At 51.6% G+C, this 13,761-nt stretch overlaps 1 protein-coding gene across 1 annotated transcript in view; it reads right to left on the reverse strand.

Annotated features, from left to right (window-relative positions):
- PRKCA (protein kinase C alpha) overlaps nucleotides 1-13,761 on the reverse strand; it is a gene marked incomplete in the record, with an annotated part of 355,905 nt that overhangs the window by 15,734 nt on the left and 326,410 nt on the right. The window contains 3 exon segments of the mRNA XM_077460653.1: nucleotides 3,529-3,669; nucleotides 6,631-6,738; nucleotides 7,747-7,827. Coding sequence (XP_077316779.1) covers nucleotides 3,529-3,669; nucleotides 6,631-6,738; nucleotides 7,747-7,827 — 330 coding nt within the window.

Raw genomic sequence — 13,761 nt, forward strand, 5'->3', positions numbered from 1 at the left:
TCCGTCTATACGGAGGCGACTCTCACAGAATTATCAGCTCTCGAGAGGGAACTCCACGCCAAATTTATTAAAAAAAATTGGTGTGGGTTCCCCCTCCAAGAGCATACCAGCCCCTTAGGTCTGGTATGGATTTTAAGGGGAACCCCCTACGCCGAAAAAAACGGCATGGGGGGTCCCCCCCAAATCCATACCAGACCCTTATCTGAGCACGCTACCCGACAGGCCAGGAAAGGGGGTGGGGACAAGCAAGCGCCCCCCTCCTGAGCCGTACCAGGCAGCGTGCCCTCAACATGGGGGGTGCCTTGGGGAAGGGGGGGCCATGCGGCCTCCCCACCCCAAAGCACCTTGTCCCCATGTTGATGAGGACAAGTGCCTCTTCCCGACAACCCTGGCCATTGGTTGTCGGGGACTGCGGGCGGGGGGCTTAGCGGAATCCGGGAGCCCCCTTTAATAAGGTGCCCCCGGATAACGGCCCCCCACCCTATGTGAATGAGTATGGGGTACAATGTACCCCTACCTATTCACCTGTGAAAAAAAATGTAACAACATCACCGGATGATGTCCCCGCCCATTATGATGTCACAGTCCCAGCATCCTCTAGGACTGTGACAGCATAATGGGCGGAGACATCATCCAGGCTGTCCCTATATAAGTCGCCGCACGCCGCGTCCCTGTAATTGTGACCGGAGACAGCGACGAGGCAACATCTCCAGAAGAGAAGAGAAGAACAGAAAAGAAGGCCAGAAGACGGCGGCGACAGAAGACCGGGCCACCGCTTGTAAAAGAGCTAGGAGGCCCGGCAAGAAGAACCGAAGAGGGGGACAAGACCCCCGAAGTCGGAAGAAGAAAGCCGGGCTCCTCCGCTAGTAAAAGAGCTAGCAGAAGATAGCAGAGGAGTCCGGCGAGAAGACCCCCGAAGACGGAAGAAGACCCCCGGAGCTGTGCAATAAACAATTTTAACCCTGTGATGTGTATTTTTTTACATTTTTTTTCACAGGTGAATGGGTAGGGGTACATTGTACCCCATACTCATTCACATAGGGTGGGGGGGGCACCTTATTAAAGGGGGCTCCCGGATTCCGCTAAGCCCCCCGCCTGCAGACCCCGACAACCAACGGCCAGGGTTGTCGGGAAGAGGCACTTGTCCTCATCAACATGGGGACAAGGTGCTTTTTGGTGGGGAGGCTGCGTGGCCCCCCCTTCCCCAAGGCACCCCCCATGTTGAGGGCACGCGGCCTGGTACAGCTCAGGAGGGGGGCGCTCACTCGTCCCCACCCCCTTTCCTGGCCGGCTGGGTAGCGTACTCGAATAAGGGTCTGGTATGGATTTGGGGGGGACCCCCACGCAGTTTTTTCGGCGTAGGGGGTTCCCTTTAAAATCCATACCAGACCTAAGGGCCTGGTATGCTCTTGGAGGGGGAACCCACGCCAAATTTTTTTAATAAATTTGGCGTGGAGTTTCCCCTTGAGAGCTCATTTTTTTGATTGGCCACAGCAAAAGTCGCCTGGCCTGGGGCGACTTAAAGTCGTGTTGTAAGTCGCCCCAAGTCGTGTTCAAGTCGTGTCCAAGTTGCCTCCAAAAGTCATGTTGAAAGTTGTGTTGCCCCTGTGTGAATGGACCCTTATTGTTAAAGCTTAATTGAAACAAGCTGAAGTTGGAAGCCGATTGGCTCCCATGCGCAGCTGCAACCGTTTTTTGCACTCTACAGTTTTAGTAGATCGGCCCCACAATTTTCTCTGCTCACAAAACATCTGCTGGAGCTTCTCAAACTGGATCTTTGAGAGTCCTGTCTCATCTCTAGACCAATTTACTAAATTTTGCACCGTGGCAGGGCCTCCCAACTGTCACACCCTCCACTAGGCCTGTTTAGAATCTGCTGAATATCAGGAGAGAATGAGACATCCTCTGGGTTTGGTAGTTTTGGATCGGGGACCTGGAGCTTGAAGGCTCTGGAGCATCTTAGGTGGGACGGAAACCTTCAGTCCTCTGTCTGGGCTTTGCTAGCTGCCTACAGGCTTGTGTGAGGGCACAGATGGTCAGGATCGTTATAAGGCAGATCTGATAGCATAGCTTGGGGCAGTTTTCTGCCCATCAGGAGACCTGGTTTCTCTCGTGCATCTCTTGTGTGGGGACTTCCCACCCAAAGAACTGGGAAAGTCAGGACACTACGTGGGCCTGGGGAGACCAAAAGAGGATCTGGGGGGTTAAAGAGGAAGTAAACCCTGATGAGTTTACTTCCTCTTTCATTCCCTGCAAAGGTAAAGCATAATGGACTACTATGCATCGAATCGCATCGCACAGTAGTACATTATGTGTCACTTACCTGACACAGGAGCCAGCGAAGTTGCCGCTGTCCCCTGTAGTCCGCCGCATCCATCTTCTTGGTGGGGTCTCGCAGCTCCGCCGCTGTCATTCGGCGAAGCCGCGCTGACGTCACTCCCGCGCATGCGCACGGGAGCCGACACGCGTGGCAGCTCCGTCTCTGAGAATGCTGCGCTCAGTGCGCCTGCGCACCGCATGCGCCGTAAACAGCGGTGCCTGTTTTCGGGCAAATATCTCCTAAACCATATAGGTTTAGGAGATATTTCTTGGACCTACAGGTAAGCTTTAATCTAGGCTTACCTGTAGGTCAAAGTGGTTTGTAAGGGTTTACAACCACTTTAAGAAATCGGAGGTAGCTAGTGAGTCCAGGGGGGCCTGGAGGAAGTCTGAAGAAATGGCCGCACACCACTATGATGATCCAAGATCCTTTATTAGGACATCCCAAAAGACACTACCATAATGGTGTGCGGCCATTGTTTCCCTGTAGTGTCTTTAAGGATGTCCCAATAAAGGATCTTGGATCATCATAGTGATGTGCGGCCATTTCTTCTATGTCTGTTGTACACGGAGGTGAGCGGGGGTGGGCACCCACTGGATCCAACAGGCTTCTCCTTCTCACCTGAAGCAGTGAGTTCTCCTTGTGCAGTCTGGAGGAAGTCTGGAGGAAGAGCGAGAAAACCCAGGTGGCGGGGGTGGAAAACCATATTTGGGGTCCAGGAGTGGGCGCTGGGCAGCAAAGTACTGCAAATAAGGCCAAAGGAATCTGAGGAACCTGTGGTCAGGGAGACCATCGCCAACAGTGACAGGGCTGCTGTATGTAGCCAGACAGGCTGGCAGTTTTCGTTCGCCGTTGTATGCTTTGTGAAGCTGAAGCCCCATGTGTGGGAAAACCTTATAAAAAAGGTTTCTCATGGGCCTTGCTGGCCCAGAAAGTGGCAGAATCTCACCCACTAGCAAGCGAGTGACATCTAACTGGGGGGGGGGGGGGAACTACATTGGAAACGTTCGTCGTGTATTACTGATCATATCTCTGCCGATCTGTTGGCAGCCGCTGAATCGCTCATCTGACCCCCCCATAGTGTCACCAATCAGAACGTTCGTTGTTCTTACATGGGATCATGACAAAACCTATTTCCGGGAAAGCACCGTCCTCTGAGAACATAACCCTCCCGGGGTCTCACCATCCCCCCCACCATGCACACTTACCACTTTGGGTTTGAACGGTGGCTGGATTTCTCTACCTTCCAGCTTCTCCCAGTCGATCCTCCTAAAGAAGGCATGCTCCCGAATGTCCCTCTCACCCTCCGGCCCGCAGCCCAGCCGCTTCACCGGGTGTTTCGTCATCAGCTGTAAAAAAAAAAAAAATGCGTAAAGTTCTACCCGTCCAATACAGCATTGAAAGCCTTTTGTTATATCAGTTTGATAGGTTGCCAAAAAAAACTATTATTCCTGCCAGATATCTCTCATAAGCTGATAGATCTCTGTGCTGCATTGTTATCTGTTAAATCCCCCCCCCCCTCCTCATTTCTCTCTCTCTGAGGACTACAGAACACCCCCCTCCCTCTTTTGAAGGAGATTGGGAGGCGTTGTGTAATCCTGCCCTAAAGTGATAAAGATGCTCCTCCATGAGTACATTATGAACGAGTGAGTGTTGTCAGCTGTGGACAGGAAGTGTATTACTGGCAGGATCACCAGGTGAAAAGAACAAACCTGGAAAATAAAACAAACTTCTGAATGGCCAATTGTCTCCATACGACCAACTTCTCATGAAACGCGTTGGTCCCATTACAGACTGCTGAGGGCTGCATATCATATACCAAAGGGCCGCATGCGGTTCTTGGGCCACAGGTTGGGCACCAGAGCCTTAGACTCAAGACCTTCTTGCCCTCATATCCCACTCAGCCAATCAGCACTTCTGAATGGCCAATTGCCTCCATGGAAGCAGCTTCCCATGAAACGCGCTGGTCAGGCCAGCAGGGGCTAAGCTCAGCTCACAAGTTTTGGGTTGAAATAGGAGAAAGAAGCTCTATACTCCTTCATTCCCAAAATAAAAATATAATGAATAAAATATGTAGTTCACAGGCATGTTGATGTAAAGCGATCCTCGCAGGCCGCCATCATACTCTGTATGGCGGTGCAAATTGGGCGCGGTGTAAATCTTCACCGGGCTTTTTGTCTGCTGTGTCCGTGGCTCCGGCGACGCTCTGGCAATTTACGAGGAAGAATTTAAAACACGCAGAATGGAGTCTCTCTCTTCTACAGAAGATAAATGAACGCCATTAGCCTCGTGCGTTCGCTCGGAAGCCGTAAAGCCGGCGCGTTCTCCCGCTGAACCCTCATTTAGACGTTTCGCCTCATCTCTCTGTAAGTGGCCCGCCGCTCTCCATGCATCTTAATCAACGATAGGAATTAACGAGCTGACACTTAATTAGCAGATGCGTGTGTGATGGGGGGGTTCAACAAACCCTATCCGTGCGGGTAACCCTTTCATTGCTGGACGCCGGCGCCAGTCTGTGCCCGCCACTCTCAGGAACGGAAGGGGTTACCACCGCGCTGAAGCATTTAATAGTTTCTATGGGAACGCAGAGATGAAATAGAAGGAATGTCCTGTGGAGCGACCGCCAGTCACCGGATAATAATGTCATTTATTACCGGGCTGAATCCCGCGTCTCCACGGATCGCATACCCAACTCAGGCCCCCGCGGGCGGCCAGCCCACCGACCAGCCGCAAGTTAAAGCAACATGCATCCCATTATGGGCTCACGACCTCGCCAGTCTATAAGCCCCATCTGTGCTTCCCATCTGGTCCGCCTATGTGGGGGCTTTTATCTGATTATTTTCTATAAAGTTGCCACATGTATTCTATGTCAACAGGCCCCGCCCCTTTATCTTATTCTGTGTCAAGCATATTGGAGAGACTGACTGTTGTAAAAAAAAAAAATAATAATATATATATATAAAAAAATATTATAATATTATTTATCATATAATTATTATGAATCATTTTATATATATATATATATATATATATATATATATATATATATATATTGGACTAAGGCTATAATCTGCACACAGGACACACCCACATTTATTATCTGCACACAGGACACACCCACAATCTATGATCTGCACGCAGGACACACCCACAATCTATGATCTGCACGCAGGACACACCCACAATCTATGATCTGCACCCAGGACACACCCACATTCTATGATCTGCACGCAGGACACACCCACAATCTATGATCTGCACCCAGGACACACCCACATTCTATGATCTGCACCCAGGACACACCCACATACTATGATCTGCACCCAGGACACACCCACATTCTATGATCTGCACCCAGGACACACCCACATTCTATGATCTGCACACAGGACACACCCACATTTTATGATCTGCACACAGGACACACCCACATTCTATGATCTGCACACAGGACACACCCACATTCTATGATCTGAACACAGGACACACCCACAATCTATGATCTGAACACAGGACACACCCACAATCTATGATCTGCACACAGGACACACCCACATTCTATGATCTGCACACAGGACACACCCACATTCTATGATCTGCACACAGGACACACCCACATTCTATGATCTGCACACAGGACACACCCACAATCTATGATCTGCACACAGGACACACCCACATTCTATGATCTGCACACAGGACACACCCACATTCTATGATCTGCACACAGGACACACCCACATTCTATGATCTGCACACAGGACACACCCACATTCTATGATCTGCATTCACTCTAGAGGTTACATTGTGACAAGAGATAAAGTATCTATACAGAAGAACACAAACCATGTCATGTATTGGAGTTCATCAGACCTCAGATGATGTGGTGGCTGCATGGGGTTTTTTCCCTTTATTTTCACCTGGTGATCCTGCCAGGAACTTCCTGTCCTAGGGTGACAACACTCACTCATCATATATCTATGGAAGAGCAATGTTGTCATCTTAAGACAGGGCTCCATAATATGGGGGAGGTGTTCTGTAGTCCTCAGGGATAGCTGGAAAAGCTGATAACATTAAATGAGATTTCAGATCAGTGCACAGAAGGGCACTGGATTTCTGGCAGGATCAAGTTTTTTTTTTTGTACTTGCAGAAAATAAAACCGAATGCAGCCACCACATCTGAGGCCGGAGAGCTGCAGTATATAGAAAATAATATATTTGTTACGTTGTTTTCAGGTTTTTTTGATAACAGGACTGTCAGTACAAGCCCCGCCCTCCTCCGTATTGCCCCCTGTAGGGTGACCTCTTACCCCCTTGCATATGGATACGGCCTCCTTAGACATGGATTTCGGGTACGACACGTTGTGCTCCATAATAGACTGGAAAAGCTCGTCCTCATCTTCGCCATCGAACGGCGGCTGCGACAAAAGGAGAGGCGTGGTTAGAACATTATTAGCGGTTATTACATGTTCCAGGGGATAAAATCACACCCAGGAGGGAGATCGATGGGACTCGGGGGAGGGGCAGCACAAGTGTGCGGGGCAAATGATCTCTCTTCTACAGATACATTGTAGCAACCGTTCTACAGAAGAATCTGACAACATCGCATCCAAATCATCACATACAACTAATCGCATCCAAATCATCGCATACGACGCATCGCATCCAAATCATCGCATACGACGCATCGCATCCAAATCATCGCATACGACGCATCGCATCCAAATCATCGCATACGACGCATCACATACAACGCATCGCATCCAAATCATCCCATACAACGCATCACATACAACGCATCGCATCCAAATCATCCCATACAACGCATCACATCCAACGCATCGCATCCAAATCATTGCATACACCGCATCACATCCAAATCATCGCATACAAATAATCACATCCGAAGCGTCGCACACAAATCATACAAGTCTCTGATAACCTGGGAGTCTCTGGTCACAGGGCAGCTCTCTCTAGCAGTCTCTGGTCACATGGCAGCTCCCTCTAGCAGTGTCTGGTCACATGGCAGCACTGCCTAGCAGTCTCTGGTCACACGTCGGCCCTCTCTAGCCGTCTCTGGTCACACGTCGGCCCTCTCTAGCAGTCTCTGGTCACATGGCAGCATTCTCTAGCAGTCTCTGGTCACATGTCAGCCCTCTCTAGCAGTCCCCGGTCACATGGCAGCGCACTCTAGCAGTCTCTGGTCACATGGCAGCCCTCTCTAGCAGTCTCTGGTCACATGGCAGCCCTCTCTAGCAGTCTCTGGTCACATGGCAGCTCTCTCTAGCAGTCTCTGGTCACATGGCAGCTCTTTAGCAGTCTCCTGTAACAAGCTAGGAGATCTACATGGTAAACATATATCTCTGCAGGTTGAATACGGATGACTTCCACATATGGTCACTTCTCAGCATATTTGGGGTACCCACCTGTCCGGCCAGCATCTCGTAGAGCAAGACCCCGTAGGCCCACCAGTCCACAGACTTCCCATAAGGCTGGTAAGCGATGATCTGAGGAGAGAAGACAGATCTGTGTTATATATATATATATATATATATACACACACACACGGGGAATATCATACAAAGCCGGGCCGGGGGATACAGTCTGAACACCACACACAGCACAATGTGACTGCCAGAATAGGACAGACATAATCTGGTGGTTCTGTCAATGGAAATATTGGACAGGAAGTCATCTGTGTTCTGGAAATATCTTCCCCAGGAATCCACCTCACCTTCTATTCTATTAGGCTTTGAAACACTAACATAACCCAGCCTGGAATTCATGTGTTAATGCTTATGGCAAGATGGTGCAGGAACACGTGGTGCAGGACGCCGCACGGGGACACTGTACAGGACGCCGCGCGGGGACACTGTACAGGATGCCGTGCGGGGACGCTGCGCAGGACGCGGCGCAGGACGCCGCGCGGGGACGCGGCGCAGGACGCCGCGCGGGGACGCGGCGCAGGACGCCGCGCGGGGACGCGGCGCAGGACGCCGCGCGGGGACACGGTGCAGGACACGGGGCTGAAACAATAAATGAACACTGAGGATGCTCAATGAGGTTCAGCAGAGTTGTGAGTTGATGGCCATGTAGGTCACTCACCCGCCGTCCACCAAAATCTAAAAAGCGCGATGAAGCCGATGAAAGGCGCCCCCTCACCCCGCAGGGGGTAATGCAAACCTTTCACTTCCTCCTCTCTGGCTAAACATAGACATTTCTTTTATCCGGGAGGGATTATCAGGTGTGCTGAGCAGCAGAGGATGTACAGATGGGTGAGAGGAGATAATTGCTCCTCCTGGTGAGCTCTGCTCATTACACAACCAACACCTCACACAAGCAGACCTGCCGACTATTATAAAGAGAACCCGTCACAGGCGAGGCTTCCTAATGAGGTGCCAGTCCTGGGGCCCGCTCACCTCTGCACAAACAGCGGCATGTCCTGGAGCGGTTTGTGAAGTCAGACAGCTAGTGGTGCAAGGCTATAATACATAAGACAGGTTCTCTTTGCAATGGTTAGGTGGTCTGTGTCATTCCTCACCTGCAATGCTGGTCTGATACCTGTACAGGTTCATTTCAATGTTCAGATGTCAACCAACCATTTGATGTCGTCTTCATGGGCTCAAATTTTGACGGACTTAATGTTTGGGCACCATGGCAACGTCTCGATGTGCAAAATTAATGTTCTACTTCTGGATTAACTTTGACAAGTGTGAGCGAAACTCGTATTTCATGACCAGCTGCAGTTTCAATGCTTAGAAATGAAATCAGAATCGAGTCAAATTTTTTTTTTGTTGAAACAGATTGTCAAATTGTCCCCTTTAGATACCTGTCTATAGAAGGTCCCACAGGTAACAGTGCATGTCAGAGCACAATCCAAGCCATGAAGTCCAAGGAATTGTCTGTAGACCTCGGAGACAGGATTGTATGGAGGCACAGATCGGGGGAAGGGTACAGGAACATTTCTGCAGAATTGAAGGTCCCAATGAGCACAGTGGTCTCCATCATCTGTAGATGGAAGACATTTGGAACCATCAGGACTCTTCCTAGAGTGGGCCGCCCGGCCAAACTGAGCGATTGGGGGAGAAGGGCCTTAGGGAGGTGACCAAGAACCCGATTGGTCACTCTGGCAGAGCTCCAGCATTTCTCTGTGGAGAGAGGAGAACCTTCCAGAAGAAGAACAACCATCTCTGCAGCTCAGACCATGAGAGACAAAGTTCTCTGGTCTGATGAAACAAAGATTGAACTCTTTGGCCTGAATGGTAAGCGTCATGTCTGGAGGAAACCAGGCACCGCTCATCACCTGGCCAATACCATCCCTACTGTGAAGCATGGTGGTTGCAGCATCAGGCTGTGGGGATGTTTTTAAGCGGCAGGAACTGGGAGACTAGTCAGGATGGAGGGAAAGATGAATACAGCAATGTACAGAGACATCCTTGATGAAAACCTGCTGCAGAGCGCTCTGGTCCTCAGACTGGGGTGAAGGTTCATCTTCCAACAGGATAACGACCCTAAGAATACACAGCCAAGATGACAAAGGAGTGGCTCCGGGACAACTCCGAATGTCCCTGAGTGGTCCAGCCAGAGCCCGGACTTGAACCCGATTGAACATCTCTGGAGAGATCTGGAAATGGCTGTGCACCGACCCTCCCCATCCAACCTGATGGAGCTGGAGAGGTCCTGCAAAGAAGAATGGGAGAAACTGCTCAAAAATAGGAGTGTCGAGCTTGTAGCATCATACTCACCAAGACTGGAGGCAAAAGGAGCTTCACCAAAGTACTGAGCAAAGACTAATACTTATGTACATGGGAGGAGCCTGAGATACTCCTGTACACGGGAGGAGCCTGAGATACTCCTGTACACGGGAGGAGCCTGAGATACTCCTGTACACGGGAGGAGCCTGAGATACTCCTGTACACGGGAGGAGCCTGAGATACTCCTGTACACGGGAGGAACCTGAGATACTCCTGTACACGGGAGGAGCCTGAGATACTCCTGTACACGGGAGGAGCCTGAGATACTCCTGTACACGGGAGGAGCCTGAGATACTCCTGTACACGGGAGGAGCCTGAGATACTCCTGTACACGGGAGGAGCCTGAGATACTCCTGTACACGGGAGGAGCCTGAGATACTCCTGTACACGGGAGGAGCCTGAGATACTCCTGTACACGGGAGGAGCCTGAGATACTCCTGTACACGGGAGGAGCCTGAGATACTCCTGTACACGGGAGGAGCCTGAGATACTCCTGTACACGGGAGGAGCCTGAGATACTCCTGTACACGGGAAGAGCCTGAGATACTCCTGTACACGGGAAGAGCCTGAGATACTCCTGTACACGGGAAGAGCCTGAGATACTCCTGTACATGGGAGGAGCCTGTGATACTCCTGTACACGGGAGGAGCCTGTGATACTCCTGTACACGGGAGGAGCCTGTGATACTCCTGTACACGGGAAGAGCCTGAGATACTCCTGTACATGGGAGGAGCCTGTGATACTCCTGTACACGGGAGGAGCCTGTGATACTCCTGTACATGGGAGGAGCCTGAGATACTCCTGTACATGGGAGGAGCCTGAGATACTCCTGTACATGGGAGGAGCCTGAGATACTCCTGTACACGGGAAGAGCCTGAGATACTCCTGTACACGGGAGGAGCCTGTGATACTCCTGTACACGGGAGGAGCCTGAGATACTCCTGTACACGGGAAGAGCCTGAGATACTCCTGTACACGGGAAGAGCCTGAGATACTCCTGTACACGGGAAGAGCCTGAGATACTCCTGTACACGGGAGGAGCCTGAGATACTCCTGTACACGGGAGGAGCCTGTGATACTCCTGTACACGGGAGGAGCCTGTGATACTCCTGTACATGGGAGGAGCCTGTGATACTCCTGTACATGGGAGGAGCCTGAGATACTCCTGTACATGGGAGGAGCCTGTGATACTCCTGTACATGGGAGGAGCCTGTGATACTCCTGTACATGGGAGGAGCCTGAGATACTCCTGTACATGGGAAGAGCCTGAGATACTCCTGTACACGGGAGGAGCCTGAGATACTTCTGTACATGGGAGGAGCCTGAGATACTCCTGTACATGGGAGGAGCCTGAGATACTCCTGTACATGGGAGGAGCCTGAGATACTCCTGTACGCGGGAGGAGCCTGAGATACTCCTGTACACGGGAGGAGCCTGAGATACTTCTGTACATGGGAGGAGCCTGTGATACTCCTGTACACGGGAGGAGCCTGAGATACTCCTGTACACGGGAGGAGCCTGAGATACTCCTGTACATGGGAGGAGCCTGAGATACTCCTGTACACGGGAGGAGCCTGAGATACTCCTGTACACGGGAAGAGCCTGAGATACTCCTGTACACGGGAAGAGCCTGAGATACTCCTGTACACGGGAAGAGCCTGAGATACTCCTGTACATGGGAGGAGCCTGAGATACTCCTGTACACGGGAGGAGCCTGAGATACTCCTGTACACGGGAGGAGCCTGAGATACTCCTGTACACGGGAGGAGCCTGTGATACTCCTGTACATGGGAGGAGCCTGTGATACTCCTGTACATGGGAGGAGCCTGAGATACTCCTGTACACGGGAGGAGCCTGAGATACTCCTGTACACGGGAGGAGCCTGAGATACTCCTGTACACGGGAGGAGCCTGAGATACTCCTGTACACGGGAGGAGCCTGAGATACTCCTGTACACGGGAGGAGCCTGAGATACTCCTGTACACGGGAAGAGCCTGAGATACTCCTGTACACGGGAAGAGCCTGAGATACTCCTGTACACGGGAAGAGCCTGAGATACTCCTGTACATGGGAGGAGCCTGTGATACTCCTGTACACGGGAGGAGCCTGTGATACTCCTGTACACGGGAGGAGCCTGTGATACTCCTGTACACGGGAAGAGCCTGAGATACTCCTGTACATGGGAGGAGCCTGTGATACTCCTGTACACGGGAGGAGCCTGTGATACTCCTGTACATGGGAGGAGCCTGAGATACTCCTGTACATGGGAGGAGCCTGAGATACTCCTGTACATGGGAGGAGCCTGAGATACTCCTGTACACGGGAAGAGCCTGAGATACTCCTGTACACGGGAGGAGCCTGAGATACTCCTGTACACGGGAAGAGCCTGAGATACTCCTGTACACGGGAAGAGCCTGAGATACTCCTGTACACGGGAAGAGCCTGAGATACTCCTGTACACGGGAGGAGCCTGAGATACTCCTGTACACGGGAGGAGCCTGTGATACTCCTGTACACGGGAGGAGCCTGTGATACTCCTGTACATGGGAGGAGCCTGTGATACTCCTGTACATGGGAGGAGCCTGAGATACTCCTGTACATGGGAGGAGCCTGTGATACTCCTGTACATGGGAGGAGCCTGTGATACTCCTGTACATGGGAGGAGCCTGAGATACTCCTGTACATGGGAAGAGCCTGAGATACTCCTGTACACGGGAGGAGCCTGAGATACTTCTGTACATGGGAGGAGCCTGAGATACTCCTGTACATGGGAGGAGCCTGAGATACTCCTGTACATGGGAGGAGCCTGAGATACTCCTGTACGCGGGAGGAGCCTGAGATACTCCTGTACACGGGAGGAGCCTGAGATACTTCTGTACATGGGAGGAGCCTGTGATACTCCTGTACACGGGAGGAGCCTGAGATACTCCTGTACACGGGAGGAGCCTGAGATACTCCTGTACATGGGAGGAGCCTGAGATACTCCTGTACACGGGAGGAGCCTGAGATACTCCTGTACACGGGAAGAGCCTGAGATACTCCTGTACACGGGAAGAGCCTGAGATACTCCTGTACACGGGAAGAGCCTGAGATACTCCTGTACATGGGAGGAGCCTGAGATACTCCTGTACACGGGAGGAGCCTGAGATACTCCTGTACACGGGAGGAGCCTGTGATACTCCTGTACACGGGAGGAGCCTGTGATACTCCTGTACATGGGAGGAGCCTGTGATACTCCTGTACATGGGAGGAGCCTGAGATACTCCTGTACATGGGAGGAGCCTGTGATACTCCTGTACATGGGAGGAGCCTGTGATACTCCTGTACATGGGAGGAGCCTGAGATACTCCTGTACATGGGAAGAGCCTGAGATACTCCTGTACACGGGAGGAGCCAGAGATACTTCTGTACATGGGAGGAGCCTGAGATACTCCTGTACATGGGAGGAGCCTGAGATACTCCTGTACATGGGAGGAGCCTGAGATACTCCTGTACATGGGAGGAGCCTGAGATACTCCTGTACGCGGGAGGAGCCTGAGATACTCCTGTACGCGGGAGGAGCCTGAGATACTCCTGTACGCGGGAGGAGCCTATGATACTCCTGTACGCGGGAGGAGCCTGAGATACTCCTGTACACGGGAGGAGCCTGAGATACTCCTGTACACGGGAGGAGCCTGAGATACTCCT

Source organism: Lithobates pipiens, unplaced genomic scaffold (genome assembly GCF_037356315.1).
Source record: "Lithobates pipiens isolate NorthernLeopardFrog02 unplaced genomic scaffold, aLitPip1_a1.2 Scaffold_28, whole genome shotgun sequence".
NCBI classification, from domain to species: Eukaryota; Metazoa; Chordata; class Amphibia; order Anura; family Ranidae; genus Lithobates; species Lithobates pipiens.